The following is a 19,749-nucleotide window of genomic DNA, read 5'->3' as shown; positions in this document are numbered from 1 at the left end:
TCATTCACTCTCACGCAACATTGAGGAGGCTTTGATGTCACATTTCACTTTTGCGCTGAGTGGCGGCGTCTCGCAGCCGTTCAGTCCACCGTGTTCGTGTGTGAGTTAGAGGTCTGGTGCTCACCGCTGGACAATGTCATGCCGGCTGTAGCAGCATGTGGAAGGCAGCTTTTGTTGTGTACCATCTTTTGGTACTTGGTCAGCGGCTCTGGGCTCAGGATGATGTCGCGGCCATCAGTCCTCAGGACTGCAGTCTGGACTGTATTCGACAGGTAAGCCGAGCTTCCAACCTTTCGTACGTTTACACGTGTGTACGTCTTGTGCCGATCCGCTGACATATATGCTGGTTCATCTGTAGCTACACCGCGTCTACATTCAGACCCAAGGTTCTCCAGCTGGCCTGTATATACTGCTGTGAGGTCTGCTCAGTAAACAGGCTGCTTCTCCTGCATCTGCATCTGTTGACATTGTGTCTTTTGGCTGTTGGGAGCTGGCAATCACCTCTGCACAGCCAACAAACCTGCACTTAATGACTGTGGTTTAGTGTTAAATAGAAAACATTGTTAACTTGATGGGGTAGACATTAATGAAGGTGTAGAGCCATTAGATTCATTTATGGTCTCCCTGGCTTGGGTCTGTTCACTGCACAGACATGCTTTATTTTCATCAAGAACGCCACGCTCTGACTGTTTCCTCTTTCTGAGTGTGTCCAAAAACCTGAAAAATAGCAGTTTTTCCATGTGAAATGTACAGTCTGTCATCAGATATATTAAGTCTGTCTTTAGATTTATCTGACAGCACGCTCATTTTTCAGATGTTCTCAAAAATCTTTGCTTTTTTTATGTGAATCACTAGAAAAATGGTTATGATGTATTCATATAAAACAGGAAGAAAAGAAATAAGCCTCTGGTTGACTGAGCGTACAGCAGTGGTTCCCAGTGGTCAGGACCCCCCACGGGTCAAGGTCAATGTCAAAGGTCAGGAGTGAAAAAAAAAATGTGAAAGCAGGAAAAAAAAATCTGCACTTTCTTTTTTTTTCCTAATCAGCAATTAAGCTTTTTCTGGAATGTCTGAAAGGCCCCCAAATTTCAGAGGTTTAATGATCTGGCAAGGAAAAATCTTTTTCCAATTAAACAGACCACACCAAGCAACACAATGATTATTTTGAGTGGTCACAAGCCAAAAGGGTTCGAAACTGCTGGAAAGCAGATATGTCAGCAAGAGTAAGTTAGAGCAGAGCTCGTATAGCTGTTTGTAAAAGGAAGCTTCATATAGCTGAGAGCTGAGAACACTGAGAGCAGGAAGCCAAAGACGTCTGGGACTGAGGTTATTTATTTCTTGCACACATACTGTCCTTCTTTTCAGAAAATTCCTGAACGTCTAAAGATGAAATTTATGTCTTTTTCACTGAGGAAAGCTTCTCTCAGCTCCTCCTCTGTGTGAAAGGTCAGAAATATTGCACGCGTGGACTCAGGTGGGTAGCTCCAGGCAACAGGATGATGTTTTGAGACAGCTTTGAGCCTCAGCGCTCTCTGTCGGGGACACGTTTACATTCAGAAGCAGTAAAGAGCAAAAGGGAGGAAGCCAAGCGATCCATTTGACTGACGCACGCCGTCAATTTGATGTAGCAACTTGTCTCCTTCTGAAACAGGTTTCTCTAACCACAGAATCTTCATTTAAAGAGTCTTTGCAGGTGCCGACTCCTCTGATCTCCTTTCTGTATTGGGAGGTCTGATTGGCGCAGGAGGATCGCAGTGAACACTCCGTTCACTTCGGCCGAGGCCAAATCAGTGTTCCTCTCCTCTCGCCCTCATTTATCCCAGTGTGTATCGAAAAGCCACCCATATCGAGAGCATGTCAGGGGAGGATTTCTGTTGTGCTGCGCATGCCAAACGCGTCGATTATGTTCCCCCACGAGCTTGCGTGCAAGTAACTATTTAGGCCACAAATTCTTTCTGAAGGCCATTACCTGACAGTTTAAACTGCCATTGTGGTAACCACCATACACATCACAACGCTCCCTCTCTCCCGTGCCTCAGGCAAGCGCAGTATTTCTTGTTCTCTCGTTTTCTCCACTTGATAGTCTAGGTAAGGTCTCTAAACCTGCAGGGCAAGTCAGCACTGCTGTCTGAGTGTGTGAGGCAGCTTGACGCACACATTGTGATATTACTCACAGATGACGAGCACCTTTCAATATGCTTTTGTTATTTAGTGTGGCAGTCGTTGCAACACAGAAACCAGCAGCAGCTGATACTGTGACCTGGAAGCACATTTGACATTTTAGTACGAGGGATATTCAGAAATAGACCCGTATTGTTTCATCATTACTGCGGTTTTTTTAAATTCAGTATAAACTCCCTCTGACGGCGCTGTCAGTGCTGATGTAGTGTTTGAGCCATTGATGCAAAGTACGTGCAGATGTTTGGAAATGAAAGACATTTTTTTGGCTGAAACTTGAGCATTCCTCTGGACTTCAAGTTTCAAGTTTTTTTTATTATTATTATTAATACTTGAGATATGCACGTTTTCTCTGTTGGCAGCATGTGGTAGCGAGGATGTAAGCACAGCTGTTACTGATTACATCTTGTATTTGAAAGGACATTTAAAAAAAAAAAAGCATACGTTTCTGATGGTGGATTGAATTTCACAAAGACTGCAGTGTGGTCATCGGTGTGTAACGACAACAGATGGAGGCAGCAGTCATGGAACAAACGAAATACATTCACTCAAGTACTGCACTTAGTAGACTTAGAAGTTACTTTATTCTTCCACTCCCCTACATTAGAGGTAAGTATTGCACTTTTTACTCCACTGCATTTATTTGATAGCTTTAGTTTCTAGTTACCATGCAGATCTAGATTATCAATCCAAAATATAAATCAGATAATAAATTATTACACGGAAATATATATGACAAAAATGAATGACCAGTAGGTCCAACCCTGAACCCGATAGCCCACCTAACCACGGGGTGCCATGGATGGTGCCCAGGTGGCTGCTCCGTCTTCCCTTTCTGTTCTTTCTCTGTCAGTTGTGAATTAATATGCACTCTCATACATAATAACTGGCTTGCATAGATGTTTTCTTCTTCCTTTTTCTTGAGGTTTTGTTCGTTTTCTCATGTTTCCTCTGATTGAGTGTACATACTGGTAAACGTTGCTTGTAAACCTTTCCCTCCATCTATTTTTTGTCTTTACCTCCCCCTGAAAAAAGGATAAGAAAAAGGGATGAGGTGTAATTAAATCATGCAAGTAAAAAAATAAATACATGTATATGGGGATAAAGGCGCAGATTTTCAGTCACTCCTCACAGGCGTTCACAGTGCTGCACTGGAGTTCTACACAAAAAAAGCAACAGAAATAGTTGTGCAGGGAATAAAAAGATGATTGTCAGGTTGTTGGTTTCATAAAGCTACAGAAAAACGCAGCCCACTGTGAGGCATCGTAGAGGGAGGAGGTTTGAGACGCTCTCTGACCATCTGATAAGCTCTTCAGCTGAAGAGGCACGGCCAAAGAGTAAGAGAGCGTTTAAGTTCCCAGAAATGAGAAAATGTTCTGCTGGATGGAGGGAATGCCAGTTTTGAGGCAGCTGTTTAGACAGCCATGAGCACTTGGTCCTGGAGACAGACAGCAGCCCTTTGGCAGGTGATGTCAGGCAGGGAGTCAGTGCAGGAAGGCAACACAATTCAACAGCACTACAGCCTGAAGTTGAATCAGCTCCTCTGTAAAACACTGATTTATTTCTTTTATGATCGGCTCATTTCCAGTTTTTTTTTATATTGCATTTGGTTTTGTTCATTTCTTTGTTGCTGCTATTTATTCCGAGTTCTTTCACATTCTTGCCTCTGACCCAATCCGCATCAGCTTTCAGTACAGTGGAGCTAATCTGACCATAAATCAAATTTTGGTTAAAAACATTTGAATCTGTTTTTATTTGAGTGTAGGACTGTGTGCTGTGTGCTGTCTCTCTTATGGTGTTTTTTAAATTGTCCTTGCTGCATTCCAGTTGAATGCACTCACAATTAAGTGACCTGTTTATCCAAGTTGTTCACCTTATGTGAAGCAACATTGAATATGTGGAGGCAAAAATGCTGTTGAAAGTGCAAAGTCTGAAATCTTTCATCAATCATTCATCATCAATTAATCATCATTATTTCTCCGTCCTCTGCAGGGAGGACCTGGATGTGATTACTGCAGAATAACCCGAGCTGATGTCAAGAGGGCTTTAGGTTTTAACTCCATTCAAGCTTTTGGAAGTAAGTGTGATTCAGACAGGGTGCACTGGACTGTGAACTAATTACTCTAAGAAAGTGCATGGAAGCCCAGACTGCATTGTTAATCTAATTGCTCAAACAGGTTTTGGCTGCTGTGAGATGTTGTTCCTCTTGTCTCCGCCCCGCACGTCCCAAACTTGAAGTGACAGTTCACAGCATTAGCCCTGGGATGAGCAGACGCCATACTGTTTGCACTTTATATTAGGATTTAAACAGGCAAGCCTAAAGAGCAAATAGGCTACTACCAGCTGTCATAACCGAGGTTATAAAAAACAAATAGCAAAAACTGTTGAGAAATTTGGTTCAGACATTCATGTTCCAAAGGATGAATCTTTAGTTGTCCAAATAGCTGCAACACCAATGATGATCCAAATAAGCAAACGTTAACATGCCAAGACACCAGTAAATCAGTTACCTCAGCGAATGAATATCAGCATTGTGATTGTTTGTGAGTACAGCGTCACAGAGCTGTTAGCATGGCTGCAGACTTGTGCTGCTCCAATAGGCTGCCCAGATTCCTTTCACATTACATATCCAGAAATGTATTGGAATAAATGTCTAGAAATTGTACTGACATTGTCTGAAACACTTGAGATTCTATCTATCCATTGTTATTTCTCCTCAGGCTGTGTTCCATGGCCATGTTTTGAGTTGCTAGGAGAAGACGACCCTGAAATCTGTCAGCACTACGTCCAAGCACCAAATGATGTGAAGGTTGAGTTTGTCCATGAGCTGAACCCTAAATCTGACACCATCGTTGTCTCCTGGAAGCCCAGTCACTATGGTATGCTCATGTGGCTTTACAGACAGAAACACACATCTCTCTACTTACTTTTTATGCCAATTTCGGCACACAGTTCTTGTCAGGACGCATAGTGTTCTTTAAGTTGGATGGAAGTCATACAGTGGTTTGAGTGGTTTTTAATACAGACGCGAGTTACCTCCCCCAGAGTAATTTCTCATGTCAGGATTTGATTGATTTCAATGACATAATGTGAATCATTACTGAAAGGTATGCATTATCACAACACTTCAAATTATGAGAGAGATGCTGTGTGTGGCTCTGACAGATGACTCGTTAAACGTTTACAGACCATGCATCGATCTGCTGTAGCCACAGAGTCTGTGACTCAGCTGTCACTCTGCCCCTTTGTGTTTGTTGCAGGGATTGCCTTCCTGCGAGGCTTTCAGGTGTCCCTCCAGGCTTTGGGAGGGTCTAGCGTTGCCTGTCAGCTCTTCCTCTTCCACCGTAACCTCTCCCTCTCGCCGTCACATGCTCAAAGGGTAAGAAGGGCACCACTTGCTTTGGGTCTGTGCCTGTTTTCCTGTCTCAGATGCTGATATGCTTTTATCAGTGTGTGGAATGACAATCTTTTCCATTCCGTTTGACCAAAGACATTCCCCCTTTGTACTGAATGTAATAATAATGTTGCTTTGAGAAGGATGCCTCATTTTCATGATGACAGATTTTGAATTGCTTGAATAAGATATGGATAATAAAATTCAGTGTTTTTAGACTATTGTACCATAGAAAATGTTCAAACAGTAAAAAATACATAAGCACAGTAAAACATATGCAATATTGCACATGACAGTTGCACGGATGTAATGGATAATGGATTTCTGAGTGTACTCACAAATGATGATCTGGTGATTGCTACAACCACATGTTTTAGGTGAGATCACAGTGACATATAGTGGAAACAGCTGTACATTTTAAGCCGAAGATCTGAAAGCTGTGAATGTCATGAGAGAAGCTATACATTATGGGAAGCCTGTTATTTATGTGGTCTTATGTTACAGGAATGTCCTGAAGTGCTTTTCCTACATGCATGAAATCATACACTGCTGCATACACTCACAACTGTTGGCCATACTAACTGGTGCTTAGTGAGGGTGGTGAAAAGAGCACCGCACACTAACGGGAAATCCAGTGAAAAGAGCATCGCGGTACTGGTTATGGTGTTTATATATAGATACAATATATAGATATACAGTGTTTGGCGACCTTGATTTTGTGGGTGAACATGTTTATGTTGATACTAGAGCCACAGCCTGCAACAGCCACTCTATGTTAGTACTCTGGTACATAACCAAGTCCAAGTCTCGTATCCAAATTGCAAACTGAAAGCTGCTCTCCGAGGTGTTTTAGTTTTAGTTTTTAAGGAATAAGTAAAGTGAATGAAACAATAAAACAACAAAAGACTTTGAAAATTACTTATTCTGCATGGCCCATCTCATCTTTTTTTAAGATATGTTGTTATTATACAGTATGTCTCTAATATACAACAACAATCTGTATGAGATTTTGTATGAGGAAACTGTTCTCCTGAACCCTGAGTAAAGCCTGTCAAAAACTTTTATCTCGCCTTATCAGATAAAAACATGTTGTGTGTTCAAAGAAAACCAAGGTCGTAACTGCCACTGTATTCTGCAGGTGTACAAGTCAGACCCTTTCCCCAGCCTCTCCCTTGGGTCCCAGTATGCAGTTACAGTCATGGCCCTGCCAGTGCCTGAGGAGTGGGAGAGGTTCTACCACAGCAAGATCTTCTCTACACGCTGTGAGGCCCCTTTCAGCTCTGGATATGTTGAGAGTTTACAGAGTTTGTGGTTGCTTCCGGGAAGCCTTTAACATCTAAATTCCATCTGTTGGCACTTTTACAGTGCGTGTAGTTCTAATTACATATTATGCATTGCCATAAGGAGGCTTTTGCGGTCTCTAAAAATGGCATTTGTCTTTGTGAGCCTTTCAGTGAGACTTTCCTCTGATTAATAGTGAATTTATACTAATACGCACATTGTGGTTTTGCAGCATGTGCAGAGAAGAACGGTCTTGAGCAGTGCAAAAAAGGTGAGAGAAAATATTTGACTCTGAATTTCTCACAGTTCCCAGATAAACTCCAGTCTGGTACTACAATGCCATCTTTTAATAAAAGGTTTCTTCTTATGATCAGCTTTACGGTATCTTTCAATATTTCATGGTTGTAGACTGGCACCCCACACATATTGAGGTCCAGCAGGAAGGGACTGCTGTCACTGTGACCTTTAACCTGGCTCCTCCAAACCTGGGCATCAGGAGCTACTTCTCACTGTGCTACGCAAACGGCATGAAGAAATACACAGACATAATACCTGTGAGTGGTTTCAGCTTCAGCAGCTTTAGATTTTCCTGTTTTGTTTTCAGGCAGAGCATTCATGGACGTATTTATTGGTTAAGTGAATTTAATTATTAATTATATTATCCATTAATTTCTTTAGAATTCCTCCACAAACCAAACTCACTACAGCTACCAGCTGAATGATCTTCAAGAAGGCACCAATTACACCTGTGAGGTAAAATAAATGTGGATAATAGCTAATCTCTACTTCACATTGATTTCATCATATATAAAACTAGCACTGTTTTAACTAAAAGATGTTGTTTTGCAAGTAAAAGTTTTTTTTATTCTTTGTCTTGAAACACTACTTTGACAGAATAATCATAATTTAAGGTCCGCCTCTGGTTTGATTCTGGACCTTTCCACCACGTCTCATGGACCTCTCATGGAGGTCAGAGTTGTTGTGGAGATGGTTAAGTTGTCAGTCTTATTAACAATGTATCAAGCATAACATAGAAGAGGACGCTCATAGAGAATCATCACTCAACACTGTGGTTCCCCTCAGCTCTGTAGAACTTAATGTTTTTGGTTATACAGCTGACAGTTTTACTGCATTGGCTCACTCTCGCTGCTGTCATCAGCTTTGTTTCCAGCAGCAGACAGCTAAATCCTGCAAAAAGCTCAGAGCCAGTGTACAATACACACAACACTTTGTACAGCACACAATCAAAGTTACAGGCTGTTTGGTGAACATAGCAGAGCATGTGGCAGCCAACGAGTCAGACATGCTCGTCTAAGAGCTGGTGGAGAACAAAACAGAGCTAAAAGGAGACAGAGTATCGGGCCAGGAACACAGCTTCAATAAATGCTAATGTAGCTTTGTCCGGTTGATAAATAGGCAACTGTTTGCTATCATGTTTGCGATATAAATTTTTTTAAGGCGATAATATGTCAGTGTTGCATTCAGAGCTTGTTGCACGACCCCCAAGAGACCAAAAAGAAAAATCAGTGAATACAGGTTTAAGACTATTTTGTCAAACTACATTTTCCAACACCAAGAATGAACTTTCACGCTTTCTTGTGTCACAGATTGCAGCTGACGAAGTGGATGCAGTGAGGAAAACGTTCAATGTTCAGGTCGTGCGTATTCATAAAGGTAGGGAGAATGTTTAGTTGCTGCTGATGCACACAGTCACAGTGTATCATAGCAGGTGCTGTGCAGACCCTGTCTTAATTTTTTGTTGTGGAGATATAAAGCGTGTGTTGGACCATATACAGTCTATGGACACAGACACAGTATTTAATTCGACAGTCCCATCAGCCTTTCATCCTTTCAAGTAATACGTCTGTGATGCTTCTATGCTAATTATAGAGCTATAGCCAGGAGGCGATCAACTTAAGCATAAAGCATAAAGACTGGGGGAAACAGCCAGCCTGTCTCTCCCCAAATTATGTATAATAAAGCTGTCTGAAACTTTAGGGTTTCACAGGAAGCTATGTGCTGTGTCTATTTGTTGGCCTGAATCAGTTATTTCTGGATTCTCTGCTGGTTTCCTTGTCTTAAAGGTGCTTGCAGGCATATTGTGGAATTTCAGAGAGAGCCAGTTTTTATGCTAAGCTATGCTACTCTACTTCCAGCTCTAGCTCCGTAATTAGCATCAATCATCTCATCTTGGCAGTAAAGCAAATAAACCTATTTCCCACACTGTCAAACCATGTGCAGTTATTCTTCCATGTCTGTCATTGAGTTGTCATGTGATCATACATCCTCATCCTCAGAAAGTGCCCCGCCGGTCTCTGTCACTCCCTCCTTGGCTCTGATGCTTCCACTGTGCCTGGCTGTGCTAGTCTTTATTGCAGTCTCACTGGCTGCTCTCACCAAAAGAAAGCCCCACCTGCTGATGAAGAAACTTTTCATGAATACAGGTGCAAAGACAAGCCACATATCTCATGGGAAAAAAAATCACTGTTTGCCTTCCATGAAGGCTAATTTGAAAATCATGCAAACTGTTCATTTTACAGGGAACATTTCTTGTACCTCTGACCTGTCTTTGCCATTACCGCCATTGTGTGAAGTACAACATCATCAGGAGAGTGGGACTCAGGAGGAAGTGGTGACTTTGCAGAGAAACAGACTGACCCCTCCTCGTCTCCTGATTTGCTACAGCAGCTATGATGGCCCCGCTCATGTCAAAGCCGTCATGCAGTTAGGGGCTTTTATACAACAGCACATGGCCACTCAGGTAGTGGATGGGACATTTCATGGCTCTAATGCAGTTTGCTACAGATGTTCTGTTTTAGTGGAACAAACTCTTTCAAAGCTATTAATTATATTGTCCATTTTCTTCTCAGGTGTGCCTGGACCTGTGGGACTCTCTGAGTGTGGCTGGGGAGGGAAGCATGGCCTGGCACTACCGGCAGATCCAGGAGTGCGACTTCATCTTGGTGATCTGTTCTCGGGGCCTCAGTCACAAACCTGAGCCTCCGGAGCCAGAGGGTGACGATGAAGACGAGGAGGCAGACGGAGAGCTGGACTTCGACCCCAACGCCTTCAGCTCTGATGCAGCCATCAAACTTATTGGAGAAGAGGTGGGCCGTGCCAAAGCCAGGGGCCAGGACCTGTCCAAATACATGGCGGCCATTTTTGAGTACTCCGAGGAAGCGGATATCCCAGTTGAGCTGAGGCTGGTGTCTCACTACAGGCTGACAAGTGACTTGGCGCTGCTTTTCTCCCACCTCCATGGAGTGGCTCTGCATAGGCCAGGGAGTTACCTGAAGATACATCACATCTCAGAGGAAGGCTTTACTAAGTTACCCGCCGGAGCAGCTCTGCAGTGGGCTATCTATGAGGCCAGGATGGAAATGAGGGCAAAAAGCCATTGCTCTGTGGAAGGAGGGGACTAAACACACAAAAAAAGAAATCCATACACCCTGACTGAATGATGGTCCTCAGCTCAGTGGAAGAGAAAGGTTGACCTGAAGAGAGATGGCCATAATGGTCACAAACCTGATGGTTCAATATTTGGTGAGATGCCATGAGCTCACAGCTGGAAGGTGATCAACACATGTACAATCCATGCTGATGTGCCCTTAAGCAATCTGCCAAGTCACCACCTCTGCCTCAGCTGAGCTGCTGTGGCAGCAACTGCGCACTTTGAGTAATGCAACGTGTTAACATGCTACATGTATGTGTACGGGAAGGATCTGTAAAAAGTAATATGTGTAATAGTCAATAAAGCTATCTTAGTCTTACAAATGTATTTGGGAGCCGTTTTCTGTTTGTTTTCATGCAGTCTCATTTAAAAGCTGTTATGAAATGATATCAGCATTGTGCAGAAACAAACTCAAATGAATCTCATAGCTACTTGAGTTATTGAAGTTATTATGAAGTACACGTTGAACATTGTATACGTGCCATTTTAGTGCCATGCTTGTAGTTTATTTATACACGTGCATATCTCATATTATACTCAAATAAGAATGGATTCATTGGTCCGACCATTTTTACTTTTATACTGATGTGAGGTTACATGTATGTACAACCACCTATCTTGCCATTTGTATTGTGAAACAACATTTTTTTGTGCATTTAATCATCTAATAAAATAATATTGAGAAAACTTTCCTTCGGCTCCTCAAATATATCACGTACGATGCTTTCATCATGACATTTTTGCGTGGCTCTCTTGACGTATAGCCGGTGCTGAATGTTGCCAGGCTGGAGGAAAACCTCCGATTTGGATGTATCGAAAGTTGTTTAATCCTCAACTTCATCCGAGTATAATCGCTTTTTTGAAATTATATTTGAGAAAGAGACTGGTTTGTTAAAAAGGGACGTTTTATATATACATGAATAATTATTCAAACTGTGATTACGGTTTAGCGACTCGACTAACAAGATTTGGCAACCCGGTTGGACGAGTCGACGCTGTGAGCTCATTCAAGCTCTCTCTGACAGCCAGCGTGGAAAGATGGTGCTCGATTTGGACCTGTTTCGGACCGACAAAGGCGGCGATCCAGAAATCGTCCGTGAGACTCAAAGGAAGAGGTTTAAAGATGTAACACTCGTAGATAAACTGGTCGCCGCAGACACAGAGTGGAGAAAATGTAAGCGCCTTTTTGTTTCTGTTGTTTCAGTCATAGTAGCTAACGTTAGCGCGGTGGCTAATACTGCTAATGTTAGCGTAGCGTCAGTGTATTGGAGAGGTGCTCACGCCCAACTCCATTAAAAAAATCTGCTGTTGCATTCTTGATGTGCGAATACAGCCAACTGTCACATCCCATTCGGGACTTTAATAGACTTAGTCGTAGACTTAGACATAGTCTTCTATTCGGTACATTGAATGCTAAAATAGTTTTCAAGAAAATACTTTCTTAATGGTTTCGCTTGGTATCTCCATGCTCTGCTGCCGCAGTAAGGAGAACCTTCGCTACACTGCAGTGGACTGCGAATTATTTCAGAAAGTGAACGATTGGAATAGTTCCCTTGCTTATATAGCATTATATTCGTACCGTATTTATCAGTGGACATTACTTTAACAGCGTGTTAAAAAAAACTAATTGTAGAGAAGGTGAATGTGTGTCAGTAAGCTAGCCAACAATTTCTAGTCAGTTTTGAATTGAGTTTGGTATGATGCTCTCACAGAGGAAGCGACTAGCATGCAATGGTGCTAATGTTAGCGCAGCTAACGCCGCTCAGCGGATCCAAATGAGCCACATGTTTATCCACCACGTAGGTGACGGTAGTTACTTAAAATGAGGTTTCTAATCGATAGATACCAAGCACTAGGTAACCACAAGTTCCCGCAACATTATCAACAGATACAACGTTCATACAAAATGCTGGCTAACGCAGGGTGAAGTTAGCTTAGCGATGCCGGGTAATAACGTGCAATCTGATGCAATCCCAGCAAGCAACATGACAAGTCCACCTCGCCCTGCAGTGTACTCGCAGACAGTGCGAGTGTGACCCAGCTTGATAACGTCAGTGATTTTACCAGTATATAGTTGCCACTATTTAAGATCGAAAGCAGTTTGTTTATATTTTTATCATAGTCTTTGAGGGTCAGTTGCTACTGACGGCAACACCTGTCACCAGGTCACCAGCTACTGCAGCTCACGCACACACACACCCAGTCTCATGCACTAACTGACATTGATGTACCCCCTGACAGGCCGCTTCACTGCAGACAACCTCAACAAAGCAAAGAACCTTTGCAGCAAGAGCATCGGGGAGAAAATGAAGGTACTGAAGCATCAGGACACTAAATGACTGAACAGGTCTTGGTCTAATGTAACTAGGGATGGGTACCTTTCACATCTGAATCGATACGATACCGATACTCGGTACCTGTGAATCGATACCGGTATTTTTCGGTACCTGTTTTCGATACTTTTTTTGGGGGGGATATGTGTTTGATAATTAAAGTTATTTTGTATATTTAAAAAATAGTCAAAACTTCGGAATTTATAACATTTATTCTTCAATAACATCAAGTGAAATAACTCCAACATAGAACTTGAGAAAAATGTGTGTGGGGATAAAGTAAATAACTTAAAAATAAATAGATTCAAAATAAATAACTGTATAAAATGTTTCACATTTGCACCTGCTGCCTGTACAGTAACAAACAACTTTCAAAATAAATAACTGTATGAAATGTTTAACATTTGCAGCCTGTACTCGGCGGGTTTCTTTCAAAATAATGATGCTGCTGAGCTAATTGAAGCTGCGTCGTCGTCGTCGTCGTCTACCTTTTTAAAAGGGGCGGTTGTTCTCCTTCCTCGAAGCTGGCTGCAAGTGTCGAGCCGCTGGCTGCAGCAGGCTTGCTGGCGGTAACATTTAATGCTGGCGCCGGGCGAGTAGCTGTGGTAACGTTAGCCTGTGTTTTTAAACTGTCAAAAATCGTGCACTCCTCCGCCTTGAGGAATATTTGGTGTTTAACCAAGTGCTTCCTCAAGTTGGCCGTGTTTCCCTTGCTGGCTTTGCACTTTGCATCACAAATGTTGCACCGCGCGTTGTCGGCATCCAGCTTGGTAAAATGAAGCCAGACTTCGGAGCGCTTGCGGTCCACTGACGTAACCGCGTCACCGAGTCCTCCGCTCTCGCCGACGCATAACGTCAAGGTGCGTACAGGGTAAAAAAAAAAAAAGGTGCGTTCAGGTACCGAAATGTGGTACCGACGGACTTCCCGTGAATCGATACTCGGTACTTCAGCGGGAATTCGGTCGGTACCCAAAAAGTACCGAAATTCGGTGCCCATCCCTAAATGTAACGCAGTGTGACAGGAGAAATAACCAGCCCTGAGAGGGAGGTCACACTTTTAGAACTGAATTTTTGCCTTTCTTAACATCTGTCTATGTTGTAAATGCAGAGAAAGGAGCCTGTTGGGGAAGACGATTCTTTACCTGAGGAAGCACAGAACCTGGAGTCCCTAACAGCTGATACACTATCGGTATGACCGCCTGTACTCAAAGCACTTACAACCACATGCATGCATTTTGTTAAATGAATCTCTGATAAGACAGATCAAATCTAAAACCTACAAGTTGCTGTTTTCTTTCTTTGATTTTCTGTTCTTGTCTGCATGTTTTTGTGTCAGGCCCTGACAGTTACCCAGATCAAGAAGGTGCGGTTAATGGTGGACGAGGCGGTGGAGAAAACTGACAGTGAGAGGATGAAGCTGGAGGCAGAGCGCTTCGAGTACCTGAGAGAGATCGGCAACCTTCTGCACCCATCTGTACCCGTCAGCAATGATGAGGTGGGTGGTGTGGTGCAGGCAGATGTGGTTAAAGTCAGAGCTGATTTTGAGTAGTTGGTACAAGAAACAAAAACGTCCACTTACAGGGAGCACTGTTTTGGGGTTGTGATATAAACCTGACAAAAGTAGCAGATCCTCACATTTTAGGAGCTTGAATTGAACTGTTGACTCATGAGCCTCATCTGGCATGTCGCCTGCCTCCTCCCAAAAGGATGCAGACAACAAGGTGGAGCGCACCTGGGGCGACTGCACCGCCCAGAAGAAGTATTCCCATGTGGACCTGGTGGTCATGATCGATGGCTTTGATGGAGAGAGGGGGGCTGTTGTGGCTGGGAGCAGAGGTTACTTTCTGAAGGTGAGTTCAAATATAATGTGCAACATATGCAGGAACTAAACCAGTCAATCACTCATCATCTGACAAGCACAAACAGACCAACATTCTTTCTCCTTTCTAAGCTTTTTTTTTCTCTTTCCAAAGAAAGACTGTGACCGCCCTTTTGCCTCCGTACCTGCCAATCAAGAAACCAGCTGTTTAGTTGTTTTCCTCTCCTCCATTATGTACAGGGGCCGCTGGTGTTCCTGGAGCAGGCTCTGATCAGTTATGCCTTAAGGATCCTCCACAGCAAGAACTACACCATGCTGTACACGCCCTTCTTCATGAGGAAAGAGGTCATGCAGGAAGTCGCCCAGCTCAGCCAGTTTGACGAAGAGCTTTACAAGGTGTGGTAGCTTTTACTGGATTCCTCCGCTTTTTCTGTCAACTTGTGTTTAACTTTCTAAGGAGCCGTCACGAATCTGACTGGAGCTAAACCTCAGTGGTGAAGGGGACGAGCATACAAACACAGGGGAGGGGACTCCCAAGCACCCTTGCTCAAGCATACGCTGACACACGCACTAATATGGAGACAAATGAATAGCTCAGTACACAGTGGACTGCATGAACAAACTGTACCTCAACATTATAATCAACTAATCAATACATTGCACCATACAGGTATTAGGCGGCCTCTGAAGGAACAAAAGACTTCCTAAACTTGCTAAAAGATCTTGCTAAGATCAGAACACCATGTGGCGGTAGAAAAAAAGAAGATGAAATGATTTTCTGAAATCTGAAAAATCAAACAACCATATTAAAATCATTGTGTTATAAGATTTCAGGTGTTCTCATATTTTTGGCCCAGTAGGGCCACCTTGAGGCCCAAACGATGAGCTACACATTGTAGGTAGTATCAGCAGTGGTGCGCTCGCTGTCATTGATGCTGCTGCACTCTCAGCCACTGTAGACGATGCTGTACCTCCAAATGCTCGAATGTGTGTACTGCATATAGGAAATATTCTTATTAATATTATGATATTTAGTGGAAACCTTATCACCCAGCCCTAACACACAGCATACCTTGTTTAACACAAATTGGTGACAGGAAACGGAGCTTGATTTTAAAAGAACAGGCTGCGATCTAACCATTGTGAAACAGTGGCTACATCTGCAGTTGGTGGACATGTGCTGAATTTACTATACACCGTGATGAAACAGCATTACGTAGCATGCGTGTAGACAACAATTTTATTACCATCATTAATATGGCAGTTTTTTTTCCTCCCAGTGTGCCGTGAACACAGCGCAGCACTCCTGCCTTCAATATCAGTTTTGTTTTATTTAACCACAACAGAGTGCCTTTCCACTGGTCAACAGCTGCAGAGCAGCTGCAGCAGAACCAAAGAACCAGGCTCCTGGTTTGTCTAGTTCAGGCTACTGTGGCCATGACTGGCTGTGCTAACACTAACTCGTGGACCTACTGAAGCACGCCTTGTTTGTAGGTGTCTTAGTGTTAACCGAGTTAGAAAGATGGCATGCGTTTTAGCTGACTGATGCGTCATGATAACACGCTTCAACAGCTTTAACTCGGCGGCCCAGTATCGCTCTGCCATGGTCCATCACTGTTAGGTTCCATGCAGTGTGATTTAACCATTAACACAGACAATATGCTGCGTCCGAAGTCATTCCCAGCAAACGGTCCTCAACCACACGCAGCCTGCTCTCGTTTGTGGTGTTGAAAGTGTTTTGAAGTTTTTCGCAGAGTTCAACTAAGTTGTAGTGTACAGTTGTTTGTTAGCTTTGATAAAATCCAAGACATATGTGGTGTGAGGTCATTTCGCTGTGTTCCAGCTTTTATGGTGGTACTCCAGCAGAGTTTGTTCAATATTGTCATAATAATGTGATGAGTCTGACCACAACAGTCATAGCATGACACATCCGTAGCTGTTGATGCATCATTTTTGGGTACAGGATCAGAAATATGTTTTGTTTGGCATGAGAGGAGATGCACACCATCAGCAGTTCTGCCTGCCATGGTGAGTGAGGGCTGGAAGTGGTTTTGAGCAGAGCAGCAGGAGCCCGCTCCACCCAACATGTCTGCATCATGATCAGTGTGCTGGACGTGAGGACGGAGCGTCTCATCCGCAGCCCGTGTGGCTCCACTGAACTGGACCAGGTTCCACTGAATGTAACAACAGTGACTCATACTTAATGTGCTAATTATCTCATCTCTCTCGTGTGCGTTTACGTCAGGTCATCGGTAAGAGCAGCGAGAAGTCCGACGACAGCTCCATCGATGAGAAGTACCTCATCGCCACCTCCGAGCAGCCCATCGCAGCCTTCCTGAGGGAGGAGTGGCTCAAACCCGAGGACCTGCCCATCCGCTACGCCGGCTTCTCCACCTGCTTCAGACAGGAAGTGGGCTCCCACGGCCGAGACACCCGCGGCATCTTCAGGGTGCACCAGTTTGAGAAGGTCAGCTGAGGGACAAAAGTCCTGCTTTATGTAATTTTTCATTTTCACTGGGATTGATCATTTAAATAAACAAATAAATGGCCACTTTCTGGTATCACTTATCGAATCATCGTGCTGCCATGCACGCACTAAAGTAGCTCGACTTCCCCTTTTTGTTTTCCCCTCGCAGATCGAGCAGTTCGTCTATGCCTCACCACATGACGGCAAATCGTGGGAGATGTTCGATGAGATGATCGGAACAGCGGAGGAGTTCTACAAGTCACTGGGAATTCCTTACCGCATCGTCAACATCGTCTCTGGTAGGTCCAGCACGCACTTCCACCACATTATGCAAATGTCGCCGCTTCACTTCTGAAGCTGCTGGAAAGCATCGGATAAACAGAAAGCTTTTAATTATTTCCAGTCAAATAGTTCCACGCGCTCTCAGACCAGGGAACTCTCGAGAAATAAAGGTTTTTGTTGCTTTTGTTTGTGAGTAACAACTGTGTGGTTAGATGTGCTTCCAGGAGACATTCCTGCAGTTCATTTTCTTGCGGTTAAGGGACTAAACAACTTTGGCAAGAAAAGCTGATGTTTTTGTAATATATTAAAAAATCAAGTCCTTTTTCCGTCAAAATTGCCAAAACGTCCCCAGTTCCATCTTGTCCAATGTGAGGAATTTCTGCTTTCCTTCATGTCACAGTAAACAGAATTGTTTTGGTTGTGGACAGCTGGTTGAAGCGAAGGAGAAGACGTCCCCTCGGGCTTTAGGAAAGCATGATATGAAGAAATAAACTGCGGTTCAATCTGTAATGAAAACAGTTGTTTTCTGCAGCCCTATACTCTTAAAAAGAAGTACTTTCTCCAGGTTTTTGTTATTATAATAACCTTGTGATTACAGAGATCATTTTCTGTCCAGGCGGTTATTTACAGAGAGTTTAGCTGCCATGATATCGGCTAACTTCTTACCACTGTGTCATCGTAGGTGCCCTTAATCATGCAGCCAGTAAGAAGCTGGATCTGGAGGCCTGGTTTCCTGGCTCTGGTGCTTTCAGAGAGCTGGTCTCCTGCTCAAACTGCACGGACTACCAGGCCAGACGCCTCCGCATCCGCTACGGACAGACCAAAAAGATGATGGACAAGGTGAGTGCTGTCTGTCTGATGATGATGATGATGATGATGATGATGATGAGCCTCGGTGCATGTTCTGTCCCTTCTGTGGCTGCGTACTCTTGATACACTTCCTCTCTCGGTGTGCGACGTAGGCAGAGTTCGTGCACATGTTGAACGCGACCATGTGCGCCACCACGCGCGTGATGTGTGCCATCCTGGAGAACTATCAAACCGAAGAAGGCATCGTTGTTCCAGAGAAGCTCAGGGAGTTCATGCCTCCTGGTAAGCTGTGCTGAATGCGTTCACATCTGGTGTGTGCTGTGTGTCTCCCCCTGTCTCCCCCTGTTTACAGGCTGTTGCCTGTAGCTTCATACTCATTGCACAGACATGTGTGGGGTGCTATTGATCTTCAAACTCTCAGCAACAAAGCAAACACGTCTGTTTCCTGAAATGTTATTTCTAACATTTCCGTCCAACCCGTCTCTCCTCCAGGATGGACAGAGATCATTAAGTTTGTCAAGCCTGCTCCCATTGATCAGGAGATGTCAAAGAAAACAAAGAAACAGCAGGATGGAGGGAAGAAGAAGAAGCAGCAGGAAGGAGGAGACCAGAACCTGCCCAACGTCATGGAGAGCATGTCCGTCAACGACTCATAGACTCCAGTTCAAGACGACAGTGTCGCTCCACCATCCACGCAGATAGACACAGATGGAATAGAGCCCCGTGTATAAGGATCAGGGCTCAGGTTGGCTGTTTCTCCTGAACTGAAACAGTTAGAAAATGGGGAAACAAATCTCTCAAGGTTGGCACTTAAAGCTGCTCTTACCTGATCGTGAAGGCTGGCTCTGTCCCACCTGTGTCTGTCTGTCTGGATGGATGGATGGATGGTGCTGTTCATCTGGGCTGTTCCTCCCCTCGTCCACCTGAAGCGCACTGACAAAGGGATCTCTCTGTGCTCTCACCTGTCTACAGTCCACTTCAGAGTCCACTGACCACCTGTCTGCCTGTCTGTCCGTTTCTCACGTCTGCAGCACCACTGAGCCTAAAACAAACACATAAGCCTCACATGCTGAATCAGCAGCTCCGTGTCTGGTGACTGCTTATAAACAGGTTTGTTTTCAGCTGTTTGGGACCTGTAATTATTCTGTATAACTGATCAGTAACTGTCCAAAATATTCATTCACGGGCTCTTTTTTGAGACCAAAAGCTGCATCTCTCTTCTAAAATGTGGTTGATTCCTTCGTGTCTGAAACGCTTTAAAGTTGATCTAACTACTGTAATTCAGGATCTTGTGAAATCGATCAGGTATCTGTCTGTTTTAGGCTTCTCTTCATGTCATCATCATCATCATCATCTTCCAGTCATATTGGCCATAATGCTGTTCACGATCTTATGACTGAGACATTGACCTTGTCCGTGTACGCTTGCTAATATAACGGTGCATATATGATTAAGCATTGCTGAAGTGGCACTCACTGTAAACTCATATTAAATACAGTTGATATGGAAGATCTTTTTGTGTGTGTGTTTGGTTTTTTCTGTGTCTTTAAACTGTGCTGTGTGTGTGAACACACATTCACACACACTGTATAACACTGTCTACAGTCACAGTATGAGAGGAAACTCCCCAGAAACCATGCAACCTTTTAAATGAAATTGTGCTGAAAGTGCTTTTGATGGATCATCAGACGTGTTTCCAAGCACCCTGCATATCTGATAAAGGGCAATAAGGAA

General features: G+C 43.7%; 2 protein-coding genes across 2 annotated transcripts; both read left to right on the top strand.

Moving 5' to 3' along the window:
* Positions 1-34: 34 nt before the first annotated feature.
* Positions 35-10,921, top strand: LOC143327259 (interleukin-17 receptor D). The gene is made up of 12 exons (XM_076741522.1): positions 35-272; positions 4,171-4,255; positions 4,899-5,057; positions 5,439-5,557; positions 6,711-6,834; positions 7,086-7,124; positions 7,262-7,407; positions 7,532-7,606; positions 8,461-8,527; positions 9,151-9,297; positions 9,394-9,614; positions 9,724-10,921. The coding sequence occupies exons 1-12, from the start codon at positions 156-158 to the stop codon at positions 10,273-10,275; spliced, it is 1,851 nt and encodes a 616-aa protein (XP_076597637.1). The 5' UTR covers positions 35-155; the 3' UTR covers positions 10,276-10,921.
* A 394-nt stretch (positions 10,922-11,315) lies between these two features.
* sars1 (seryl-tRNA synthetase 1) lies at positions 11,316-19,524 on the top strand. Its single transcript, XM_076741657.1, has 11 exons — positions 11,316-11,478; positions 12,546-12,616; positions 13,746-13,826; positions 13,974-14,132; positions 14,344-14,487; positions 14,697-14,852; positions 16,702-16,923; positions 17,093-17,222; positions 17,888-18,045; positions 18,168-18,297; positions 18,508-19,524. Exons 1-11 carry the CDS (start codon positions 11,343-11,345, stop codon positions 18,669-18,671), a joined length of 1,551 nt encoding a protein of 516 aa, XP_076597772.1. The 5' UTR covers positions 11,316-11,342; the 3' UTR covers positions 18,672-19,524.
* The last annotated feature ends 225 nt before the right edge of the window (positions 19,525-19,749 follow it).

The sequence above is a fragment of the Chaetodon auriga genome, chromosome 10 (assembly GCF_051107435.1).
Source record: "Chaetodon auriga isolate fChaAug3 chromosome 10, fChaAug3.hap1, whole genome shotgun sequence".
Taxonomy (NCBI): domain Eukaryota; kingdom Metazoa; phylum Chordata; class Actinopteri; order Chaetodontiformes; family Chaetodontidae; genus Chaetodon; species Chaetodon auriga.
The sequence above is the reverse complement of the archived record's forward strand: the minus strand, read 5'-3'. Positions and strand labels throughout refer to the sequence as shown.

Excerpts from the sequence above, each read along its gene's own strand:
- LOC143327259 (XM_076741522.1), top strand. The coding sequence starts at position 156 with ATGTGGAAGGCAGCTTTTGTTGTGTACCATCTTTTGGTACTTGGTCAG. Across the intron at positions 5,058-5,438 it reads CTGGAAGCCCAGTCACTATG|GGATTGCCTTCCTGCGAGGC; the intron begins GTATGCTCATGT and ends TGTTTGTTGCAG. Across the intron at positions 9,298-9,393 it reads GAAACTTTTCATGAATACAG|GGAACATTTCTTGTACCTCT; the intron begins GTGCAAAGACAA and ends TTCATTTTACAG.
- sars1 (XM_076741657.1), top strand. The coding sequence starts at position 11,343 with ATGGTGCTCGATTTGGACCTGTTTCGGACCGACAAAGGCGGCGATCCA. Across the intron at positions 14,853-16,701 it reads TTGACGAAGAGCTTTACAAG|GTCATCGGTAAGAGCAGCGA; the intron begins GTGTGGTAGCTT and ends CGTTTACGTCAG. Across the intron at positions 16,924-17,092 it reads GGGTGCACCAGTTTGAGAAG|ATCGAGCAGTTCGTCTATGC; the intron begins GTCAGCTGAGGG and ends TTCCCCTCGCAG.